Genomic DNA, 26405 nt, shown 5'->3' with positions numbered 1-26405 from the left:
TAGAGAGTCATCACTTTCTCTCAGCCCTAGACCAAGAAGCAGGTGGCAAAGACATTGATGGCATTAGCTATGAATGCCCTTCATACTTGATAATTCTCACAGTTAGTGTATTGAATTGATCTTTATACATCATCATCTCTGCGTATGTTATGTGTATAAAGAGACAGCATCTTTTTATGCTATTATAAATTATAAGTGTAACAGCAGGAGCTTTTTCAGTGTTATTTGTAAATGCAGCCAGAGGCTATTAAGTGATTGGTGCATCAAATAAATATAATTAGTAAATAACAAAATAACATGTTTGCAAACTGCCTTTGGTAATATGTGATTAGACCAAAAATGACTCTTCCTGCCAGACCTTTCAAGTGTTTCCTGGAGATACCAAGAAAATGTCTTAATAACTTATTCACAACTCAAAAAAAAATACAAATCTGCTGAGATGATATTCGGTATATCACTTAGGCTGAACTCCCTTTGAAGGCATCATGTTGAAAAATATAAGCTCAGGCACAGCACAAGTGTGTATAATCATTCTTCAGAGGAGTTAAAATGTGCATGATTATTGACTGTGAGATTAAAAATTGCCATTTGATGAAGTTAAGAAAAGAGAGCTATAAATATAACTCAGTGTGAGATGTGAACACATACTGTGGATATATTCTCAATTACTAAAGACTACAATTATTCAACGCAGTCAATCATTTGGGTGAAAGGTGAGCTAAACAGTAACTTTCTCTTCTAATTCTACCCTCCTTTAACATACCTTTCAGAGGTTTGAGACACATTTCTTTACTGTAGTAAGGATATTTCTCATTTTACTTTGCATCCTTATTTAAAGGAAAGGTAAGATTCAGCCTCCCATCAAGTCCTCCCAAGTCCATATCACAATTGCCTTTCACTCAATCCAGAATATATTTAGCATAAATATCACATAATTTAGTACTTAATTTATACTGTCTTGGGTAAATCACTAAATCACTTCTCTTTCCATTTTCTAGAATGCTTAGGGTACATAAAAAGCACTGAAGAAATACTTATTTGCCAAATGGTAAAAGTCAATGGAAAGAGAAGGAAAAAAAAAAAAAAAAACCATGATGATTAACTTTGATGGACCACATTAAATTAACCAAATGAATGCTAATACTAGAACCTACTAATTATATAATCAAAATAATTCCCCCTCCCCACACAAACAGACATTCTAGGTCCTAAAGACATACTTTGTTTTACCAGGCTATCCCAACTACAAAAATATTCTTTAGCTATGTTCCCAGACAAACCTAATATTATTGAATCTTCAGTACTTCAAGGGTCTGTATTTTCATCAATGTGGGTACTTCTCAACAAAACAGATTGCTCTCCTTCTACCACTTAGTAGATAAGTTTTAAGAATTGTTATGTAATGGCAGAAAAAATTTTTTGACACTGCAACTAATTCTAATTTGGATAGACCAGTCCTCAAATGATAGATCTACACTGGTTCATTAGGCCTACACTTGTATATACTCTTTCTTTCAGAGGCAGTAATGGTTTAAAAAAAAAAAAAGAGTGCTGGATATAAAGTTGGGAAGTCTTAGGTTAAGAGTCAACATTCAGCATTTACTTTTTGTTATGTAAACATGGGTTAACTACTACACTTCTCTGACCTTCAAGTTTCCTCATCTGCAAAATGGAGGTAATAATATTTATAGCTAGAGACAAAGTAGATAGAAAACTGTATTCAGAATGAAGATTTGGGTTCAAGAATTATTTCTGACACATAGTAACTGTGTGACCCCCTAGAAAATTACTTAACTAGCTAGTGACCATTTTCTAAAAATTTAAATTGCTCTGCACTGCCCCCAAAAGGTGACTTTTGGAAAGAGGGGAAGCATTTCTTGATAATTAATTTTGATGGAACACCTTAAATTAACCAATGGAATAAAAGGAAGTTCCTCACTGGAAGGGCAGAGAGAGTCCTCCCCACAAAGATAGAAATCACAGATCTACTTTAAGTAAAAAGACTTGAAATATCTGCCTTCCCAAATTATTGTGAAATTCAAATAAGACAATACAAATTTTGGAGTACTGTATAAATGGTGTATTATTATTTTTATTATTGTCTCACCTACTCTTCCCCTTTCCCTAGCTGCCTTTTAGGAAGAGTTCTCAGTTTCAGGAATCAAGAATGGCTAGAAGGTGTATTCCTTTGTCATTTCATGCATTCATGAAGAACAGGATTAATTATCTGCTTCAGAGTTATTTTGTTGCTTTTGTTTTATTTTATTTTAACAAAATAGCTCTTGTAAATCTATTGCATTTTTTTCAAAGCAGCTCATTAATATACTTAAAAATAATAAACTCTGAAAAATACCTCAGTTGTTAAAAAGTCATTGAAGGTCTCATTAACCAAGAGAAAATCTCAGTGACTTAAATAAATATAATTATTTCTGAAATTTATGGCCTTGCCCCACAGCAAGTCATAGAATATGAGTTGAAAGGGAATTTAAAAGTCAAATGGTTCCAGATTTTAGAACTAGAAAGGAAGGCCTAATTGTGATTGTCCTCCTAACCTAACTACCTTCCATTTAACTATCTAATATTTTTATTTATTTTTTTGTCTCCCTTGAAATTATGTAAGCTTCTTGAGAGCAGCAATTCCTTTTTTTTTTATCTGTATACCTAGCCTTATATCTCACACACAGTGCTAAATAAATGCTTATTGATTGACTTGTGAATTGATTTCTATTAAAGAGTAGCAGAAACAACCTGTTCATTTAACAGATGAGGGAACTGAGATCTAGGAAAGTTAAATGGTGGCACAGAGCACTAGAGTTTCAGTGAAGAAGGTCTGAATTAAAATCTCAGTAAGCATATAAGATATTTACTACATGTTTGAACATTTCTAAACCTCAGTTTCCTCATCTGCAAAACGGAAATAATAATAAGTACCTACTTCCCAGGGTTGTTGTGAGAATAAAAGCAGATGATGTTTGCAAAGTTATTTGCAAATCATAAGGCACTATATAAATGCTAACTATTATAAAACTATGCATTCCCTTTAATCCAGCAGTATTTCTACTGGGTCTGTCTGTATTCCAAAAAAAATCATAAAAAGGGTGGAAAAGGAACTGCATGTGTGAAAATGTTTGCAGAAGCTATTTTTGTAGTGACAAGGAACTGAAAATTGAGTGGCTGTCCATCAATTGGGGAATGTCTGATCAAGTTATCCTACATGAATGAAATATTATTGTTCTATAAGAAATGATGAGCAAGCTGATTTTAGAAAAGCTTTGAAAGATTTACATGAACTGATGTTGAGTGAAGTGAGATTCAGAACCTAGAGAACATTATACACAACAATAAGATTATGTAATGTGCTCTTTTCAACAATGAGGCAATTCAAGGAAATTCCAATAGACTTTGGATGGAAAGTGCCATTCCCATCCAGAGAAAGAGAGCTAGGGAGACTGAATGTGGATCAGACATAGTATTTTCACTTTTTTGAGGATTGTTGTTTGTTTGCTTGGTTTTTTTTCTTTCTCATGTTTTTTTTTTTTTTTCTTTTTATCTGATTTTTCTTGCACAGCTTGGCAAGTATGTAAATATTTAGAAGAATTGCACATGTTTAATGTATTCCTAGCTGTCTTGGGAAGGAGAGAGGAAGGAAAAAAAATTAGAACACAAGGTTTTCCAAAGGCAAATGCTAAAAACTATCTTCCCACGTATTCAGGAAAATAAAATACTATTAAATTGTTAAAAAGAAAAAAAATTATTTGTCATTATTGTTATTAAGTTCACAGTAGCAAAGATTTGGCTGGACCCCTGGTCATTTGATTTTTTTTTTTTTTTTTTTTTTTTTTTTTTTTTTTTAGTGTAACATTTCACTTCACTTTTATTTGCACTGTCGTATTTACTCTCGTGCCATAAGCTTTTGCTTCTTCAATTTCTTTTGGGATATCTTTTTCTTTTGAGCAACTTCCTCTTCTGGTTTAGGAACAATTTGTTCCTTTTCAGTAAGGATCATCTCAATGTGGCAAGGAGAACTCATGTATGGGTTGATTCGACCATGAGCCCTATAAGTACGCCGTCGCATTTTGGGGGCCTTGTTAACCTGAATATGCTCAATGACAAGAGAATCCACATCCAGACCCTTCAGTTCTGCATTACTCTCTGCATTTTTAAGCATATGCAGCAAGAATTCAGCACTCTTTTTGGGCCACCGACCTTGTGTCCAACCCCATTGCTTAGCCTGAGCACACCTGCCAACTCCACCATTATAACGGCGGAAAGGCACACATTGTTTTTTCAATGTGACATCTTTCAAATACTTGGTAGCTTTTCTGATATGCATGCCCTTGATAGCTTGGGCTGTTTCCCGGGTATTCTTGAAATGGACCCGGAGATTTGAGCCCCTTGATTTGCATGATTTTGTGGGGTTCTCTGGATCAAGAGAATACCTCACCATTTTAATTGATTACCTAGGACGGCTCAAGGGAAGAGCGGTCATTTGATTTTAAATTTAATACTTTTTTTCTACTATAATATGGCCTTGTAATCCAAGTCGGATATAAAGCATGAATTCCTCTACAATATAACCCGTAAGTGCTAATCGAGTCTTTATTTTAGTATCTCAATTAATGATGTCATAAAGAATTCTTTAATGAGGTTACTCCCTAAGAGTCTGGATTATAAGTGCATGGATCTCAGTTCCATGCTCAGACTATGGGGCCCCCTATGGGGGATTCTCTTTCCAAAAGAATCAAATAAAACTAAGATTATATGAAATACTAAAATTACTTCTCCCTCCCCATTGCCCAAGAATAGTGTAAAATTAAGGCATGGAAAATTAGGAAGAAAGATAGCTGACATTTATTTCTTTATTTAGCATGTTAAATTTTGCAAAGCCCTTCACATATGTTATCCCATTTGAATCTCACAAGAGCCTTGTATGAGGAAGATGCTTCAGACATCATTATTACCATTTTACTGATGAAAAACTAAGGCTTAAAAATATTAAGCCTCTAGCTCACAGTCATATAAGTGAGAATAAGTTTCAGAAGTGGAATTTGAACTCAGGTCTTCTTTGTTCCAGGTTCAACACTACTCTAGCATACTCTTTTAATATACAAACTAAATCCAATAGTTATTTTTAATATTGAATCCTGAGATAGGAGAAGAGGAAGAGGAGGAAGAGGAAGAGGAGGAAAAGGAAGAGGAGATGGAACAGGAGGAGAAAAAGGTGGAAGGACAGGAGGAGGAGGAGGATTACATTACTATTGTCATCATTATTATCAATACTATTTATAGGAGATGGATTATTCAAATGATTTCATTGTTGAAGGGAACTCTCAGATTAGAAAACTCATTTTGTCAATGTAGGTTGGCAACGTGGCACTGGTTCTGAGAGTTGCAGAGAGCAATAACTAGTTTTTGAGCCCCATCTTTTCTTGATTTAAAGAGCAATGTTATACACACACATACATACATATGTATGTTTGTATAAATACATGAAAATGAGAGTATTTGGGGTTGGTATCTAGCTAGATAATTGTTAACTGAACTTCTGGAAGGAGAAGAGTTAGGATTGAAAGAACTTAGTAAAAATTCACAGAAGAGGGAAAAGAAATTCTGAATTACCAGAGCAAAGGTCTTGAACAGATACTTGTCCATCTACAGTTCAGGTGTGTGCATAAAAGACCTCAAGGCCAGACTGAATGAGGCTGTGCTTCTAGCTAGGAAGCCGCTGGGGATTGCTTTAATATTGAGTACTTAGTCATCGTGCTTGATGGTCTAGCCTGTTTCATTTATCAAGGATCTAGAGTTAAATTTAATTTTCGTGGGAGTGGAGGACAGCCATGGCAGCCGTGCTCCGTGTTGCTGATCTGCACCCGTTGATGCCTTTTGAAGTGGAAATGATGGATGCCACATGTTCTGGCTGTGATTAAATTTGCTTTGACAAAGCAGCATGGAAATCTGATTTTCAATAGACTTCTGCATTTCACCTAGTGCTGAGTAAACAGATACAGAGCATAATGCTTACATGGCTGTCAGACCAATAGCTAATTCATTGTACCTATCTAATCAAGCTGTCCATTAAATTATTATTTGTCAATAACTCAGGAGATCATTTTTGAAACTCTGAAAAATGGGAATATTGTTTTTAAGTAAATAAACATAGAAAGCTTGGCTCTGTCTCAGGCTTTTCTCACTAATGTCCAAATAACTTATCAGCCTGTATACCCCTACACCCTTGAACAATAAAAAGCATTGTTTAAGATGTTTTTAGTTTCAGTTCACTTGACACACATTTCAAATGCAAACATCATCATCCAATTACAACAGAGACTGGAGCTACAAAACACTGACACTTTGGCTCCCTGGATTATCTTTAAAGGAAAATGAAGCAGAAAATCACATTAAGAGTACATCTGATGTTCAAGCTTTTAAGCATCCACCTAGACATACTGTATTTCTCCTACCTCATGAAAAAAAGGCATCTTGTGCTTAGGAAGGATAAGACAATCATAATATCCAGGAAGTTGAAGTTGGAAGGAGGGGATTCCCTGTTACACCTTTATTTCCCTTAGTATTACTTTTTGTTGATGACCTGGACTTCTTCTGGAAAATTATTTGAAAATGTTCTGCTCCTTTAACTGCAGCACAATTTTTTCTTCAATATTCCTATACAATCCCACCTTACTTTGCCCTTTATTCTGTTTTCTATTCTCAGATATCTTTAATTTTAATATATGCTATCCAGCTCCATGTTAAAACCTGGATATTGTATTGTCCATTAGATCTACTGTATCTGATTTCTCAAGTTAAAAAGAAACTTTTTTGGGTTCTTCCATACTTCCTTTCCTTATTTTTCTCTCGAACTAATGTCTGGGTCTTATTATACTGACACTTCCTTGATCAATACACACACACACACACACACACACACACACACACACTTTATAAGCTATTTAAAGTAATCTTAATAAATGAGATCCTTTGATTCTATTAAATTGAGAATATATATATACCTATAGCATTTATTCTTTTTTTTATTTTACCAAATGCAAATTTCATATAGAAACAAAACAAATAAAACCATATTGGAAGTTCCATATTGCTTTTCTAATATTGATGGTACCACAATCCTTCCAGAAAAAAATGGATTTCTTGGTCCTAGGATTTATCTTACTCGTTTCTTTCAATCCCCACATCCAATCAGATTCCCAGTTCTATCTATCCAAACTCCTATACAACATTTCCTTGACCCATATTATTCTTTTTATTACTTTCATTCAGGCTGTGATCACTTCTCTTTTAGACTGTTGCAATAATAACCTAACTGATAATCACTACTTTCTCTGTTATAATCCATACATATTCATACAGATGTCAAAATATTATTTCTAAGGCACAAGTCTTCTACTTGATGTCCTACTTAAACTTTTGCCCAAAAATCTTCATTGGTTCCTTACTAATTCAAATATAAATATTAACCTTTTTATTTGGCTGGTAAGACTCTCTACAACAAGGCTCCAACTTACCTTTCCAGCCTTTCCCCCCATATTATTCTCCTTCAAACACCTGATATTTTAGTACCAATAAATGATTAATTATTTTCAGAATTCAAGTCTAGAAACTGATTAACTATGTGGTTAATGAATTTAATTCTAGTGGTTGGCTAGAAGTAAGAGAGGAACCTCAAAAATATTTTAATTTATATTTTGCTCATGTACTGATAGATTAGTGTGAGTCCCTGGACAGAGAGTCATATTATCACAAGTGTATGTCAGGATGCTAGGGATAACTTTGATACAGAGAAACTATATCTGTACAATTATCAATCTTAGTCTGCTTCCCATTTAAGCAAATCAACCAAGATGGCATCATTAACTTTTAATCATAGACCATCTTCTAAATCAGAAGGCAAAAGAAAGAATAATTATAATAATTCATCAAAAAATTGGGATAACACTTTCATATCAGTGAATTCAGTATCTCCTGGGGGAGAGTGAGTACAAACTTAGAGAAATCTAGCTGTGAATCTATGTATATGGAAATTTCCAGCCAGCTGGATTTATCTGGGCTTAGGTCCTTTTAAGTAATAAGGGTCAATTTCAATATTGATTCTCCTCTGCTTCTCTGGATGCTTCATATGGTTGTATTTTTCTCCATTTCTGTCATCTGCTTCTGTTGCTGTTCCTCTCCTGCTTAACAGCAGGGCTTATTATTCATGCATCATGACTCATTTTTAACTTATGATAAAAAATCCCAGATTAACTTTTTTTTAATCAGCAACATCAAAGATGAGAAATAAACAATTGTTCCACAATCACAAAACAGTTTTTTGATTCATGGTTTTCCAGTCAACTCCAAAGTTTTTAAAAGTGTTCTATGTAAATTAGCTACTGGGAAACAAAGCACTCCATTTTGCCTTCATTGAAGTGACTATTTCTGGACAAGCATTTTTCTCTGAGAGACTGATTTTCTCAACGTTTTTCAACCAAATGTCTTCTTTTTTCTGCACCTTCAAATAATCATTTTTTAAAGGTTTAAATCATTACCTTATACAAGTCTGAGAATGTTTTTTTTCAAGGTCAGTCTCAAGACTGGAACCAGACTAGGAGTTCCAAACTATAGATTATATCCATATACAATTATTTACTTATATGTATTTATATAGACTACTATCTTTCATGTCTACCATATACTCTACCTCCTTTCTGCTTATCAAGATACTTATTTTTTACTAAGCTAAAGTGAAACCTCTTCTATGAAGTACTCCTTAATCCCCTCACAATTGAATTTATTTTCTCCTACCTCAAATTTTCCTAGACTACTTTCTCTATCTGTTCTTTACTTATATCAAACTCTACCTATTCTCATGTTGTATGAAGACTACTAAGTTCTTCAAAAAGAGCTTGAGATTTCTTCATTTTTGTATTCAATTTTTGAACACAATTCCTTGTATATAGTAAATATATATGTATGTATATATACATATATAAATATAGAATTTGGGAAATATTTAGTTAACATTTAGCAAATATCTATTGAATTTGAAGGTCAAAACTGCTTTTATTTCAATATGAATTTAATTAAGTAATGGCATGTGAGCTAGTGCTTATATGCTGGATCTAGTGTCTTCAGGGAATCCTAATTGATTATAGTATGGTATTGAGTATTTTCTCTCCCTTGAAGCCTCCCTTGGTTTGAAACATATGCTGTACTAATGAATCCAAAGTCAAAAGTTTAATCTCCATAATACATCATATGGGTAAAATATCAGCTTTGAAAGTAATACATTTAAATGCTAAAAATTAATAAGATATTTTAATCATTTTATCTCCCTTTGTTATATTAGAGCCCTTTAACTTCTGACTGCTATCAGACTAACTGACCTTTCTTATGGTGATATGGCCAGAGAAGATTAAATGGAACAAAAGATACTAACAAGGGGATAGTTGTTTTTTTGACAAATATTCATTAATTCCATTGATTGGGTCTTACCCAGCATACCTCTAGAGATCACACAGCAGAATAGGGACAATACCATGGATAATCAGAGAGAAAAATAGAGACAGACAGAAAGACAGAGAGACAGAGAGACAGAGATGGAGAGAGAGACAGAGATAGAGATAGAGATAGAAACCACCAAATCCTATGAGTGCAAGTGTATTAAATAATTCATCTTTTTTCTGTCCTCTCCAACACTATAGTTCTGTGCTTCAGCTTTACAAGGGCTATTCTCAGATACCAACAGTGAGAGGACTGTTCATCCCTGCTTTTATGTGCTGGCTACTGGCAGCCCTAAAATAAGAGAGGTCAGTGTACTTCTCAAGGTTATTAACCACAGCTGTTAGCATCCCTCCTCCACAACCCACATCTCTTCTTGCTGTTTCAAGACACTTAGTAGAACATTACATCAGCATTCTTACTTGCCTGGTATGAGTTACTATTCAACCTCACTAAGTGGGCAACTGGCTATTTTAGTTTTAAAACTAAGACTGGTTGAGTTGAGCCACTCATAGATTAAGAATTCATCCACTGATATTGTATTCTTATTGAAAGAAACAATCATGTGTGATAGAAATATCTAAAAGCATTTCTGAATTTTTATTTGCTATGGTAGTATACTTTTATAGCATCTATCCTTCATTCAAAGTCATCTCATCATTCGTAGGTTGTTGCATAAAGTAACATGCATGATTAAATCAGTTTGCTCTATTCTAAAGAGGACAAAGTTGCATGTTCTGGAACATTATTTTCCTCCGTCCAAATGTCCAGGATTTTAGGACACACTTATTTTCTCATTTGGGCTGAAAAGTGCCTTTCTGAATACATAAGGGGTTTATGAGCCAAATATTGAAGTATTTTTTTGATTTCTTATAGCAAGTTGTGTAAAATGTCCAATATTACTTAGAGCTTCATTTTTTTGTCTTCACATAATGAATTTGATCCTTCCTAGGATCCCTGGGCAATAACTTTGTGTGGCTGGAACTTGGAACAAGGAAAAAGCCTTTTCTAGTATTCACACCCAGAGCTTAGAACTTGTACTCTATCCTAGGACATCATTTTGTTACCGGATGCTTTACTTACTGTCTGCTTTGCACTTTTTACTGTAGGAAAGGGATGTAGAAAGATGTTTTCTAGGGAAGTACACCATTGCCAGGGAGCTTTGAAATTTCCATGCACCATGAAAAAGAGGCAGCGTGATTTTCAGAGAGGTTTGGCTGTAGTAGATCACATTTCTATACATTGAACAACTAACTAAAGTTACCCTTGCCAAAATCAAATTCCCATTATTGCTCACAATTTTTACTTTTGGACAATAATGAGCAAATAAAGTTTTTTATATATTTAACCTAATAGTTGGGAGTCACGGACATCCTTCAAATGCAAATTTATTCTAAGGACCTGTTTCCTTCTGGACATTTCAATAAGAAGATAACATCTATTTTAATGGCCTGTTTGGCTAATATATTTCATGCATAGATACATATATTTTTGCTTCTAGGCATGTAATGTTTCCACCTCCACATAATGAAAGTTTCTAGATGTGGTTATGGTACCAGATACTCCCCAAACCAATGAAATCACAGATTAAATAGTGAGACTCCCTTTGCTATTGAGATCTTCACCTTCTCCACAAATTATCATCTTTGATTGTCCAAAGTCACAGCCAGTATATGTTAAAGGCAGAACTTCCGTCCCAATTTTCCTAACTCTGAGGTTATTCCATTATGTCATCATGCTTCATAAATACATTCTATGCCTACCTCTATCTCTATGTAGATATATATCTAAAGATATCTAGGTCAGTATCAAACATGCTTTCCAGGAGCTGCATGGAGCCCACAAAACTCCCAAGTAAGTCCTGAACCAGATTAAAATGTAATTGGGAAACAGTTAATAAAAATAAAAATACAACATAAACAACATTACATTTTAAAAACTAAATCAATACACGGTCCATAGAAATCATTATGTATGGATAAGTGGTACCCATTTCTATTTGAGTTTCATATTCATATTCTGCACCTATGCATGAAGCATCAGGTCTTTTAGACCTGCCTATCTGTGTATACATATATACATACATATATGCATGTATTATATAATAAATGAAAATGTGGTCTAAGAGTTAGAAAGATGTGTTGTACTGGGCTGTTCTATATTATGTTATATTCTTATACTATTCTTTGACAAATGCTAGGGGATCACTTTTTCTAAATCCCAGATTATGATTTCTGGAGAAGACACAGAAATTCATTAGTAGATTATATTCATTACTAGACTTGTTACTTTATTAGTAAAAGCAGCTTCATTAGTAAATTATATTTATTATTAGACCAGTTATTTCATTAGTAAAAGGAGCGCTTAGTATCTTAACTAAAAGGGTTAGTAGATAGCCCAAGGTCACATAGCCAATATGTGGATATAGATATGTGTATATGTACATTTATACATATATAAATATATATATATATATATATGCATATATAGGTTTAACTATAATACATTCTAGGATATATATTCCTAATATATATATTTATGTGTATTATTACTTGCTAATCACAATCTCTCTTGGCTTCAGTTCTCTCAACTATAAAGAATTTGGGCTAATCATATTTATGATCCTTTATTGTTCTAAGTAATCTAATTCTTTGAATTTGTGATCCTTGTAGGAAATATTATAATGTGAAAAGATGGTAGGAAGAAACCTAAACTTAGGGCAGATATTTGAATCCTGATTCTGCTGTTTATTGGCCATTGGTCCTTGAGTGCCTGACCTTTAATTTCCTCATCTATAAAATAAGAATAACAGTAACTATCCCTTCTCATCCATGGCCTCCTGAGGAACTCCAGGCTCAAATAAATCAGGTTTGATTCAAAGGGTCAAATTTTCTCTTTTGCTCTTGTCCCAACTGGAAATCTCTAAGGACATACACACACACACACAGAGGGAGAGAGAGAGAGAGAGAGAGAGAGAGAGAGAGAGAGAGAGAGAGAGAGAGAGAGAGAGAGAGAGAGAGAGAGAGAGAAATATATATATATATATATATATATAGAGAGAGAGAGAGAGAGAGAGAGAGAGAGAGAGAGAGAGAGAGAGAGTGAGAGAGAGAGAGAATGAATCTATGATGTTCCAGGAACTTTATTAAGGATTGAGAGTATAAATATAAGCAAGCCAAATAATCATTGCCCTCAAGAAGTTTACATTCTAAACTTCTAAAAGGGGAAGATTACATAAATGAAGAACCAGAAAAAAAATTTAATAGGGATTAAATTAGTAGCATATGTTTGGTGGCTGATGTTCTGGAAGCAAAGTGGAGGCTTCATTCTAGGTAAGGTGAAAGATCTCCTGGTAGAATCTAGGATGGTTCTAGTGGTAGAGTCCATGTTCCTGGTGGGGAGGAGGAGGGGTACAGGGGAAGAGAATATTCAAATAAAGCTTAAGTTTGGCTAATGTCCAAGTTTTCCAAATGTGGAAATTTTCCATTTGTAGAAAACAGAGTTTCTAAATCCTTCATAAGTAAAAAAAAAAAATTGGTTAATATGAATACTGGGTAATCTTTAATTCATCTACACAGAAAATGAATAAGATGCAAAGGATTCATAGAAGTCCACAATTAGAGAAACAAAGTTCTCAAATAACTCATTAGACTCTCCCTGGAAGATAAAGACACTTGGGAAAAATGCTAAAAATACTTACATTTATCTTGAAACTCACAACCGTAACAGAATTGCTATCTTCAACCCACCCATACCCACACCAACCTCTGTGTGTATGTATGTTCATGCATGAACACACACATTTATGTGTAAGATTCCTTTGTTAATGGGAAAATCTGTGGACAATTTCTCAAAATAAAATAATCCATGGAATAAAATATTTATAACCATAAAGGAAGCCAATTACATTGAAATAGTGATTATCAAAGTACGTTTTTTTTTTAAGTTAATGACCCCACTGAAGAACCTTTTCTTTTATAATCTGTAATCTCATCAGGTTGATTGAGCTCATCAAATTGATTAGAGGATAATATAAGAATATAACACACAACATAACCCAGCACAGCACAACATAACATAATAAAACATATGGAATCATTTTGTAAATTGAGGACCATAAAATGTAAATCAGAATCACTGGACCCATCTTTTATAGTATTACTTTGATAGAATGAAAGATTCTAATGATAAACCTATTCATTTAATATGACTTTTTGACTTTCATTTCCCAGACCATTACTATTTCCTTTTATTTAAAAACAAAGTGAAAGAGAAGAGTAAAGAAAATAGATGGTGAAAGTAACCAGAGTTGGCACTTGATAAGACATGATAGGCATTATAGCTTAGTCAAGGCAATCAAAAGTGGAGCATCATTTAAAATTGAATTGATTCACTAAGGAGTTGAAACACAAAAGGGGAGAAAATATCATCAGCCTAGAGGTGATTATGTGGGAAAGAACTGAGGAGTGCAAAGGAAGGCCATGATGAATAATGAAGAACAAGGTTAGAGATCAAAAGGCTTAGTGGAAAGTGGAATGATAGAAGCTTATGATTAAATAAAGAATTTTTGGAGTTCATGAACACAGAAGTGGAACACTTGCAAATGATTGCAAGTTCAAGGTTGTGACCATTTCTTTATATAGCTGAGGTCATGAGAATAGAGATGAAGGAAATGGAGCATTAGGCTATCTAAATTTTAAAAGTCATTCATGACTTAGGTACTATTTTGTAATTACTTGCATTATTAGGTAGAATTTCTAAAGTTTTCATTAAGTGAAAAGTTTCAGTGACCTGAGCTTCAACTTTTCTTTCTTCAGCATTTAGTGGCTCCCCAATGTCATTTCTGATTTCACCTTATCTAGATTAAAAGATACCACTTTTTCTTTTCCTTCCTTTTTAGTTTTTTTTTTTTAATTACCCTGCAATGGAGCTAAGGGCATTGTTGAAAAAAAAGCACATCTTATACTTAAAGGATCTATTTCCAGTTTTGTTCTGAGAAAGGATTGCAATAAATAAAATTATTAACCTCTCCAGTCCATATTAATGTCACTCTGTCCAATCACACACCTGGAATACCTACTTTAATAATTATTATCATCTGATCTAAAACATATCCAAAAAGTGGGATAATGGTATTTTATGTTTTGTTCTAACACATTTTTTCTTCAATTTCAGAGTTCAAAGAAGTACCACTTACTCTGCCAAGCAGATCATCACACAGCTTTGGGTTAAGACCAGCCTATAACTCTATGCCATCCAAACTCTTTCTTTGATTCAATAGCACATATCTCATTGAGTAGGGCACTGATTTCATTAGAGGTTAACTTGTTGGTGTTCCAGGTTCTTGTCAGGACTTCTCAGAACATTACCTTGGCTTGCATTTCACTGTTGTTGTTCTTTTGTACTTCATAATACACCCAGCAAATATAATAGGTTGGACTAGTAGAAATTATTAATATTTTTACTGAAGTTATCATTCTTGATTATTCAGCAATAATAAAATTCACTTGCAATTATTCATTAAGACTTAACTAATCTTTAGATTGTCTGTAGCATCCTAGATATCATTCCCTAAGCAAGCTACCAAAAATAGCAATAGTCGGGAACAGGGGGCATGTAAAATCATAAGAAATAACATGTCCAGAACTCAGTAGGAGAAAAACAGATCATGAATTTTTTAAGCATGAGAATCCTTAGAGAACCTTTGTTCTAAATATTTAGAATTCCGTTCAAGTTGATGAAAAATAGACCAGATTTCAACATGTATTTAAATGGACACCATATAAAACATATCTGTAATACACAGCAGGGATGGATAATCAGTTGAACTCAGAATTGAGGAATAAGGGAATGGACTGGATTATATTTGGAGAATTACAAAGCTCTTTTGCCAAGCTTCCTGCAGAAGATAAAGCCCATTTTCTTTATAATGTCATTCAACTGATGTTGCTATATGACTATAAGAAACAGAAGGCAACTGCTTCTAACGGATAAAATTTAGGCTCAGCAAAAGGGCAATGGAGAGACACATGGTAGGCATAAACAGGTGCCAATAAATAATCAAAAAGGAACTCTGAAGAACAATAATAAAAGACATAATCAAGGAATTGTATGATAGAGAGAACAGGGTGTTTACATGGCTATTTGACACCACTACCATAATTCTCTGCTCATAGCATTATAATGGGAGAAATACCAACTTTACAGAAAGTCACAGTCAAGAGTTACAAAGGATGGGTAGATATGAATGCACCATGACCTTCATCATTAGAGGGCATTCTTGAATCAATGAGATCATAATTACATTTGAGTATCTGAGACAGAGTTAATAGCTTTATAATAGGGCTCCTAGCTTCAGACCTTCCTCATTCCTTCCTCAAATCAAGGCAAATCTAGTCAATAAATATTTATAAATACCTATTATGTATCGGACACTGTACTAACTAACCACAGGGGATACAAAGAAAGCAAAACTAGTCCTGCCCTTGAAGACCTCACAAACTAAAGTGGGAGACAATATGCCAACAATTATGTACAAACAAGACACAGAAGGGATAAATTCTACACAATGTTATTTACACAATAAATTCTACACAATGGTTTGTTTGATGAAGAGGACTGACCATATTTACTACTCAAAACCTTTCAATATTTTCTCATTGCCTTTCAAATACAAATTAAACTGCTTACTCTACTATTCAAGGCAGATCCTCCATAGTTTGGCTCAATATATTTTTTCAGACATACATCATACTTCTTCTTGCCTTCCTTTACACACAACACACACACACATACACACACACACACACACACACACACACACACACACACCACCCCCTATTCTAGCTTTATGAGCACATAAGTTTTAACAGTTCTGAACCTTTGTTCACACTATTCTCTATTAACAACAATAATAACTTTTATATAGCAGCTACTATGTGCTGGAGACTGTGCTCCACCAGTCATAATTATCTCATTGGATGCTTACAACAACCCTAAGAGAACTGGAATATTCATTTTCCTATTTCCATTTTTTAATATGTCACCCTTGCTCTAATCTACCTCAAAAGCCACATTCTTCATGAAATCTCCCTTGATCCCTCCTCCTGCTAAAAGTGATTTTTTTCCATTATTTGATCACTTTATTATTTATATTTCTCTTAGGCTTTCAACATGTTCTACTATTTTATTATTTTTATTACATTATTGCATTTTTGTTTGTTTTTATTATTTTATTTTGCATTCATTTAATTTTTATCATTTTTTCTCTTTCTAATAGATTTTAAACTCATGGGCAGTGCCCTTGTCATATTTAATTCTCTATGTACCTAAAAATATGCATGCTAAATATTTAATCATTGTATTTTGAGTGAACTTCATTCAAACCCTCCTTTAAAAAAAAAAAAAGGCCCAGAGAGGTTATGTGATTTCTCAAGGTCATACAGTTATTTAAAGATAGAATAAAAACTCAGACACAGGACTCAATACCTAATCTAGTGCTCTTTTCACACAAATGTATATCCAAGGAAAGGAGAGGGAGAGAGGGCAAAAGAAGTGGGGAAGGAAACAGAGAGACAGAGAGACAGAAACACAGAGTCAGAGACAGACAGAAACACACAGGAGACGATTAAGAGAGACAGAAACACAGAGAGAGACAGAAAGAGCAGATAGAAACACAGAGAGACAGACAAAGAGAGAAACATACAGAGAGAAAAATCAGAGAGTATTTATGTGACTGATATTTCCAGAAGTAGCAAAAGATTTTTTAATTAGCCATTGTGTTCTGTCACAGGAGCATAGTATATAGAATTAGAAATGCATATCTACATGTCTCCCAATCCAGTCATCTCATTACAAAGAGCATAAGAGAGACTAAGCAATTTGACAAAGACCATATAGTAAGGAGCTTGGAAAGGATTCAAACACAGGTCTCCTGAACAAAGCCCCGTAGTTGCCCACTATTCCAGGTTTTCCCTCACTCAAACTTCATTCTTCCTCCAATAGGGGAGAAGTCATCTCCACTCAATGACTAATTAAGAGTTAATTGCTTCTCAAAAATGCTTTACTTTGACATTTATTTGGCCTCTCCAAATACACATAATTCAATCATGTAATTTTTCTCCATCCCACAGGGTAGAAAACTGAGGCACAAAGCACTTATACTATTTTACATCAGAGCACACAGAGACAGCCTCGAGCTAATGTCCAACTGTGGCGTGGCAATGAGAAACAAAAAGATTATGCCCTTCCTTCTCTTTAGTTTAAAGACATCCTGTCCAGTGGCTCCTGCATTGCCTTAAAAATATACTGTGCTAACCGTGATAATTTCTCAAGTAGTTATTATAATGTCATTATACACTCCAGAGGTTAAGATGGGAGTATAGTAGGAATGTCTCAGTTTTAGCTGGATTCTTGTTGAAGTGATTTTTAGTTCACTATACCTAAATTAAGTCTTGAACAGTCCCATGCAATTATTGCTGTCCTTGATCCTGTTCAAAGGGCAGGGGGTAAGTTATGATTTATTGGTGTTAATGTAGTTAGAAGCATCCTTTTTGCTCTGGAAGGGTCAAAAGGCCAGTCCCATAGTAATCATTACAGCAAGCCATCAGGAAATACTAGCTTCTTCAGCGACACAATAGCTTTGTGTCCAGGAAACTTAAGGTCTAAAAAGCTAAACTACTCTCCATTTCTCACACTCTATAAGTCTGGGGTAATGGCAGCTGATATAAGAGATTATAGAGAACAATCGATGATATTTACTAGTAGACAATTATCCTACTCCAATTACGGATTTTTGTTGATTCTATTGCTGCTTCTGTTGCTATAGTTAATCTTATTTTTCTGGACCTATGATACCATGAAGTCATCAGCATAACAACTCTTAGTGAAGAAATTCTTTATATGTATTGTATTGTTACCTGCTCTGCCAAGTATAGTCTTGAAAAGGTTTGGGGGCACTTCAAGGTTAAGTAATTTGTCAAATAATTTGCTAAGAATAACAAAGTCAAAATATATCACAGAAAAGACTTGAACTCAGCTCTTTTCAACTCTGAAATGGGATTCTATTCAAATAAAACACAGAATAGCAACATAGTGCCATTTGCTAGCAATGGAACTTCGAGAAAGTCATTTACATTTGATGAATCTCAGTTTCACTATCATAAAGTAATGAAAATATAATCTAATTAAGGTTTATTTAGAGAGGATATAGTAAGAATAAAAGAGATGAGGAAATGTTTTGCAGATAATAAATCATTAAAAGAAGGACAAATTAGTAGGGGAATAGATTGGACTCTCAAAGACCACTTAGCCTTGGGAAGATCAAGAAGATCTCAAGGACAGGTGATGAGGATTTGAAGATTTCAGGGAGTTATGAAAATTAGAAGATTATGACTAGGAATATTTCAGAGGCATAATTGGCAGGAATGGGATATATATACATATATATACACAGAGAAAGAGAGAGCATTTTTTCAAAGAAGTTTGTTTAAATTAGAAAAGGAAAAGGATCATAGAAGAGATTATTTTGTACATATCCCATATTTACATCTCTGCAAGGACATTTCCTCAATATAACGTAAGCATCTTGAGAACAGTATGGTCTCACTTTTGAGTCAGTACTTATCAAAATGCCTGGGACACAATGTATAGACACTTAATACCTATTTATTTACTGATAAGAATGGTTCACAGGGCACATGGAATGATGCTGAGGCCCTAAAGTTGTCAGGGTTGCCAATTTTTATTTTGCCTCTTTTTTTCTCTGCCAAGTAGGACAATATTTGTAATTGAAAGGACAGAAGAAAAATGGAAATTGGGAATTGACACAGAAAATATGCAAGTAAATGTAAAAGACCAACCATTTGTTGGAGATAAATTGAGGTTGTCTGGCCTGGTGAACTAAATCCTAAGATATGGAAAAAAATGGCAAGTGTGATTCTTGTGCTATTATCAACAATATTAAAATGATCACAGGGAATAAGAAAGGTAGCATATGATGTCACAGTGTCCCAAGTTTTGTTTTGTTTTATTTTGTTTGGAGGGGAAGAAAGGATAATAGAATGGTTTCTATAGAATTCATGAACTTGACTTTTATTCCTAGAATATCCTAAAATGTATTATTAAATGGAAGATTAGTAAGCATATAGAAAAGGATGCAGTAATCAAAAAGCTAACATTTGCAACAGGTAATCTAGACTAATCTACTTTCTTACTTTGATAGGATTATCTGAACTGGAAGAGCAGGGAAGTAGAGTAGCTGTTGAAAGCAAGATTTTACAGGAGGAAAGTAACTGCTGTTATTGAAATTTTAGCAAAGGTTTTGCTAAAGTTTTGTGTTATGCTTATGGAAAAGAAAGAAATATATTCACTAAATAACAGCATTCTTAAGTAGATTTTTCAACTAGCTAAATGGGTAGAACCAAAGAGCAGTTATTAATATTGAAATGTCAGTTTGGAAGGAGGCATTCCCCAGGGGAGTGTCTAAGGATCTATCTTTAGGCTTATATTGTTAACTTTTTTTTTTTTTTTGTCAATGACTTAGTAAAAAACATATAGGTAGAATGCTCAAATTGAAAAAAAAAATCCTATGAAGCTATAAGGAAATCTAACAACTGCTTACATTCAAGATCACAAAAGGTCTCAGATAGGATTCGAATATGGGACAAATCTACTACAGAATTTACATAATTTGGATAAATTTAAAGTTTTAAAATCTCAGGTTTAAAAAAAAATACTTTCACAGGTCCAAAATGAGAAAGGCTTGGCTAGATATGAATTTTTCTAAAAAAAAAAAAAAAGATTTAGAAGTTTTAATGGAATTCAAACTCAGTAATAATATGATAATGTAGCTAAGAAAGTCAGTGCTAAGAATAAAGAGGTGACAGTCCTGCTCTGCTTTTCTCAGACAACATCTGTAGATTTAATTTATGAACACCACAGTTTATAAAGAATAAAAAAAATTGGAGACTTCCCAGAAAAGATAACCAGGATATTGAAGGGGCTGGAATTCATGTCATATATAGATTATTTGAAGAAACTAAAGATGCTTATCTCAGAGACAAGAAAACTTAATATGTCTCAGGTAAGAGGGAAAACAAGATTTAGTCTTGCCAAAGACATTTGCCACCATAAAAGAAGAATTCAGAGCAAAATCCAAGTCAAATATGGATTTTCTTATAAAGTTCTCCAACTGTACTTATTTGCAGATGATATTTTACTAATAGTGTTATCACCAAGAACATTACCTGGCTTCCTGGATGAACTGTGAGTCACTAAAATATTTTGTGTTGTTCATCTATGCAAGAGAAACTAAGTGGATGGCATAAGACTATACCTTGGATTTCAACACACTTTTGGATAAAAACACCATAAAATGTAGGTTTTTTACTTGGGCTCTGTGAACTTGTATATGTGTATATAAAACTGTATATCAAAAGTTGGGTATTCTTTCTATTTTACTTTTTGCATTTAAAAGCAATTAATTGGACCCTGAGTTAAACAGGAAGAGAGCATGAAGAATTGCTTTGGGGTAACTGCAAAACACTTCTGTTGACCTTAAGCTTTCCATGAAAGGATAGACCCATTTTTAAAATAGTAATATATTTCCCAGCACAATTATATTGGTACAAGATATAGAATGCTATAACTTCTGAAAATGATTTTCATACATAAGACAATATAAAGACATACAGTAGGTGTGAGTAGGTTATGACTTATGAACAACAGGAAATACCATAGAAAAACAAAAATAAAATATTTTCTAAATGAATATATTAATCAAATGGCACTAGATAAGAAATGACAAGTAACAGCCAGAATTCCACAGGTAGCTTCGTGATACCAAGAGAAAGCAAGGAAGCTTCCTTTGTTTCATTGAATGAACTTTCTGTGGCAAATTTATAGCAGATCACAGAAAAGAATCACACAGAAATGGGAGACATAACTTATTGGAGGGGATTCCCAAACAGATGACTTCCCAGGCCCCTGTGAATACTTAAGATATATAAAGAACTTTCTGTACAAATTATAAAATAGTATAATCATTATTGTTATAAATTATACATCTAAGGCTCAGAAATTTAAATAAATAATGTCATATTTTTTGTGTCAAGAATTGAATTTCCATGTCTTGTCTTCTAACTCAAAATTCAGTGTTTTTCCCTCCCCTGTATTATTCTAGTAAGATTCACAATTTACAACTCAACATGTTAAATTAGAGATATGCAGGAGATAGCTGAATATGTGAGTATGGAGAGAGGATGTGGGAAAAATTATTAGCTTTGGGAACCATCTACACAAGAAGTGATATTTGAATACATGCAAATTAATGAGTTCATAAATAGAGACACTCTACAAGAGAAAGATGAAAGAATCATGGATAAAACCATGGGCAAATACAAATATAAGGTTCAAAAAGAGAATAATGAACTTGCAAATGAAAAAGGGGATTGGCAGTTGGAAAGGTAGGAGGATAACTTATAGGTTCTGGTGTCACATAAGCCATCAAAAAATGTTTTAAAATATATGATTAATTATATCAAATGTTTTGTAAGTAATAAAGAATTTGGTGGTGATAAAGCTAGCATGAAGAGAATAATATTGTTAGAATGGTTAGGGGAAGAATCAGATTAAAAAATGTAAAAGTATAAGTGATTAAGAATTGGAGATAAGGATTGTAGACTACTTTTCCCATAAGTTTGGCAGCAAGGAAAGGAAAGAAACCTGATCATCATTTGTGGAGGAAAGATAAAGACAAACTTCAGGGAAGATATTTTGCAAGCTAATGGAGGCATGAACATATATTTAATGGAGGAGATATTTTCATAAAGTTGAAGAGGCTAAAATTACATGAGGAAGTAAAGCTGATGGATGAAGTAAGTTTCCCCAATAAGGTAAAGGGGAAGGAAAGGATTTCAAAACTATAGGTAGGGCTGTGAAATATTTCCAAAATTAGATATATGCTCTCCACCCAATATACTTTCTTCTCCATGTTAAATATATCCAGAGAATCCTCAGATGTAAAAATCTCAATACCTTTCACCATCTTGGGAGCTATCCTCTAGATCAGTGGTATCAAACTAAAATAGAAATGAATGTCAGCTACCAAGTAATGACTTAGAAAATCATAAATTAACAATATCTATGTTACACTGCATATTATTTATTTTATTAAACATTTCCCAATTTTATTTTAATCTGGTCCAGACAATCTGATTTGGGACTCCATAATGGTTCACAAGTTTGATCTGTCTGTGGATTCTTTTAAGCTTTGTCCATGTATTTCCTAAAATGTAATGTCATGAACTTACCACAACACTCTAGATAAGACCTTAACATAGAAAAATAATACAAGACTATAACCTATCTTGTTCTGGACATTATGCCTCTTGCAATATAGTACAAACATCTATTAATTTTCAAACTGTCATACTACAGTGCTGAATCACATCAATCTTCACCTTTACTAAAACCATAGATTTTCTTAGGCAAACTGCTATCTGTCCTCATATCTCAGATCCTAAATTTGTAAAGTTCCTTTTTTTAACCAAGATAATAAAAGTTTTAAATTATCTCAGTTAGATTCTCTCTTATTAGATTCAGCTAGACATTTTAATCTCTCAAAACCTTCTTAATGCAATATGAATATAAGTATTATTCATCCTGTACAATTGAGAAAAATAGAAAAATATTCATATAATTTATATAAATATATATTTTTTATATTTCTGAATTATATAAATGTGGAAATATATTACGTGTAAATATATAACTCAATTTTGAGCATTTGTATATTAAAAATTACATAGCACATATATGGAAAGTGTTTTGAAATTATATCTAGAAGTCTTGCTTCTCAGCATTGTTATAAAAATTAAGGTAAGTTTGAAATGTTACTCTGATTAGTATCCAAAAGAACAAAGTTTTATTGGAATACTCTTGTCTTTTGTTTTTCCTAGCCATTAAATAAAAATATTTGGTCCCACTGAAAGACAAAAAGACCTTGTTAAGGTCAGTCACTATTTTATCAACCATGAGAATAGTGGCAGATTTGTAAGGAATAGTAAATGGAAAACATGCCATATATCACTGACACCCACTCTATATTCTGCTTGTGACACACATCATTATCTTTTACATTAAAGTGTAAGGTTAGCCCAAATATTGCACATGACTTATGCACCAACTTGACACGTTCAACAATTCTCAGGCAAAAGCCTCAATCCAGTAGTTCTTGATATCTTTGGTTATTTGAGTTAAATGAGGTCTGACATATTCCCCCATGGAAATGTTAAGTGCAAATATATATCTCTATGTACTCTTCCATCTATTAAATTTAATTTGGACTGTATATTTTTCCCTTATCAGCAATTCAAATTAATTTTTCCCATTGTCAAAGAACTGACAGCTTTAAACATCTTTAAATCCTGGCACACAATATTTATTCTGACTTCCTAGACCCATCAGTATAGGGAATAATAATATGTTCATTCCATTAGGTGTTAGTGAGGTTTTAACAATTACACAAAATAATTTAGACAATCAGGTGCAGCTACAGTTAACACCACCTGTCAATTTCCATTTCAGCAGCACAAGTTGTTATACTCTCAGGAGACAAGTGATTGGTTTTCAGTTACACAGTGCCACAGGTGGGAGTCATCTGAAAGGCATAAAACTAGCATATGGATAAGTGGTAGATTAGCATAAGGACATCTGTATCTACCTCACAACTGTTACAAACCTGGGTGACTATGACAGTTTAATCAATGAGTGATACAGAGGGATAAAAACTACATGGACATCTGTGTTCATCGATTTCATTCAAAGCAAGGATCATCATCTAAAAGGAAGAACTGATCTCAGTGTTGGAATAAATAACAAACCAAAAAAGGAAGTCTCATTCCAGATTCCTAAAAGGAAATAATGATATACACAATTTCTATATACAACTTTTCCAAGCTATCTCTCCACTAAGATTCTAGAAAGATGGGTATAAGATGGAAAGCTCTGGGACCAAGATTACATGACACAGATTCTAGTTTTCCTTTGGATCCATTTAAGGATTTGAGGGATATCTTCAGTTCATTATTGTGTGGTTGAAAATTGACCTTGATTTGGTGAAAGGAATAAGGCCTGTGAGAGTAAACTTCAAAAGTTTAGGTCACTGAGAGTATTTCTGTTGGGTGTTTGGCAGTTCATGAGATGGTTATTATTAGAAACAGAGACAGACAAAGAGAAAGAAGAAAGAAAGAGACAAAAATTAGGAATTTTAGTAAGAGTATCAAAGGGAAAGATTTATTAAGGGGTATAAGACAGAATAAGTGATAAATCAGTCTATGCTTCAGCTCTTGATTCAAAAGGGCTGTACAAAAAAATCTGGAATCTAAGTCTTTCCTTATATAGCCTAAACATATCATGGAAGAATAGTGATGAGAAGCTATTTTCAGAGCAAGCTGTGTACCACTCATCTGAAACAAAGTGTTTACTGAATTACGCTACTCAGATTTTAGAAGAAAATGTCCTTTAGAAGTATGAGAATAGGATGATCTTCAGAATGGGGCAAGGATGAGTGTGAGTCTTATAACATTTATTAATCACTAAGACTTTTTAATGTAATTTTAAAATCAGAAAAATATTTCTAAAATCAAGATATCTTCTTCTTTGTGCTTCATTTTTCTTTCTGCTACTAAGCAGCTATAATTCTTTGGAGCTGACAACAGGTAAGCCCCACAAGATTCTACAGCAAAGGCCCACAGTGGAATATAGAGAGCATATGTTCAGCTTAAACTAAGATAACCACTCAGTTACTCTCAGTAAAACTGGTGTAGAGCAGCACGATATCATTTTGTGTCCCTCTCTGTAGTTAACATAAGGCTATTTTTAACTAATGTTAGAGAATTTATTAATTCTTGTGATCTGATCTTTCTCTACCACATCACCCCAAATATTTCAATTATCTCTTTCTAGTTACTGCAGAATATGGATTTTTTTTCCTATAGTATAGAGGTCATTGTATTCGCTGTCCTATCATCTTGATGTAAATCATTTCCTGCTCAAAACTGAGATTTCTGAATGAGTTTGTGTGATTATAGGTTATTGTTGAGAACCAATCCCAGACTGGTCTCAGTAGTCCCATTTTTGACTTTTGAGATTCCTCCTTGTTCTTTCCACTATCTGGAATAGGGATAGTGCTCAGAGACTGAAAAATAAGGATACTGATGTTTTCATCTTTTTTACCTAATCAAGGTTTTGTGAGGAAAAAGGAAAGAATAAATATCAAAGTGCTTCTTACTTTGAGGAAGAAAATTCCATTACAAATGTAAGTTTCTATGATCATTGTTATTATCAACTAAAAAATAGTTTGAAATTACAAATCTTGAAGCATTTTCAAACATCTATTATTCCAATGTCATAAAAGGAAGGAAAGAAATGAACAGATCTTCTTGACATCAGGACCAACACACACTCTCCACTGTGTCAATTAGGTGCAGCTTCTAAAATTATTACATAACTTAGCTCTTTATTATGGGGAGATAAATGGAGACGAAAGAAAATAAGAAATTCAGCCAAAATCCCATAGTAGCAGAGCAAGTAAAGAAAACGAAGAGGTGGCTAATAATGTACCTACAATAATGGGTTCTGTTCAAGTTCAGCACTGGTACCTGTGGACCATTAAATGACATGGAAACAAACCTTCTTACAAAGGGAAGAATGGAAGAGTTGTGGAAGACATTCAAAGAAATTACACAGAATAACAAAACATGAGAATAATTGAATTGAATAATCACTTCAATGACATCACAAATCTATTGATATATTTAGGTATTTACATGGAATTATAAGGACATTGCCCAAATAAGGGCATCAAAATATTGTTTTTAAAATGTCTAAATTGGATTAATAAAAATATA

General features: G+C 33.5%; 2 protein-coding genes across 2 annotated transcripts in view; both read right to left on the bottom strand.

Moving 5' to 3' along the window:
* The window catches only part of HS6ST3 (heparan sulfate 6-O-sulfotransferase 3), a 767323-nt gene that overhangs the window by 337544 nt on the left and 403374 nt on the right, over positions 1-26405 (bottom strand). The window lies entirely within an intron of this gene.
* Positions 3857-4489, bottom strand: LOC127553385 (60S ribosomal protein L17). The gene has a single exon (XM_051984024.1). It carries the CDS (start codon positions 4445-4447, stop codon positions 3893-3895), a length of 555 nt encoding a protein of 184 aa, XP_051839984.1. The 5' UTR covers positions 4448-4489; the 3' UTR covers positions 3857-3892.

Source organism: Antechinus flavipes, chromosome 3 (genome assembly GCF_016432865.1).
Source record: "Antechinus flavipes isolate AdamAnt ecotype Samford, QLD, Australia chromosome 3, AdamAnt_v2, whole genome shotgun sequence".
Lineage (NCBI taxonomy): Eukaryota > Metazoa > Chordata > Mammalia > Dasyuromorphia > Dasyuridae > Antechinus > Antechinus flavipes.
This window is presented reverse-complemented; position numbering and strand designations above follow the sequence as displayed.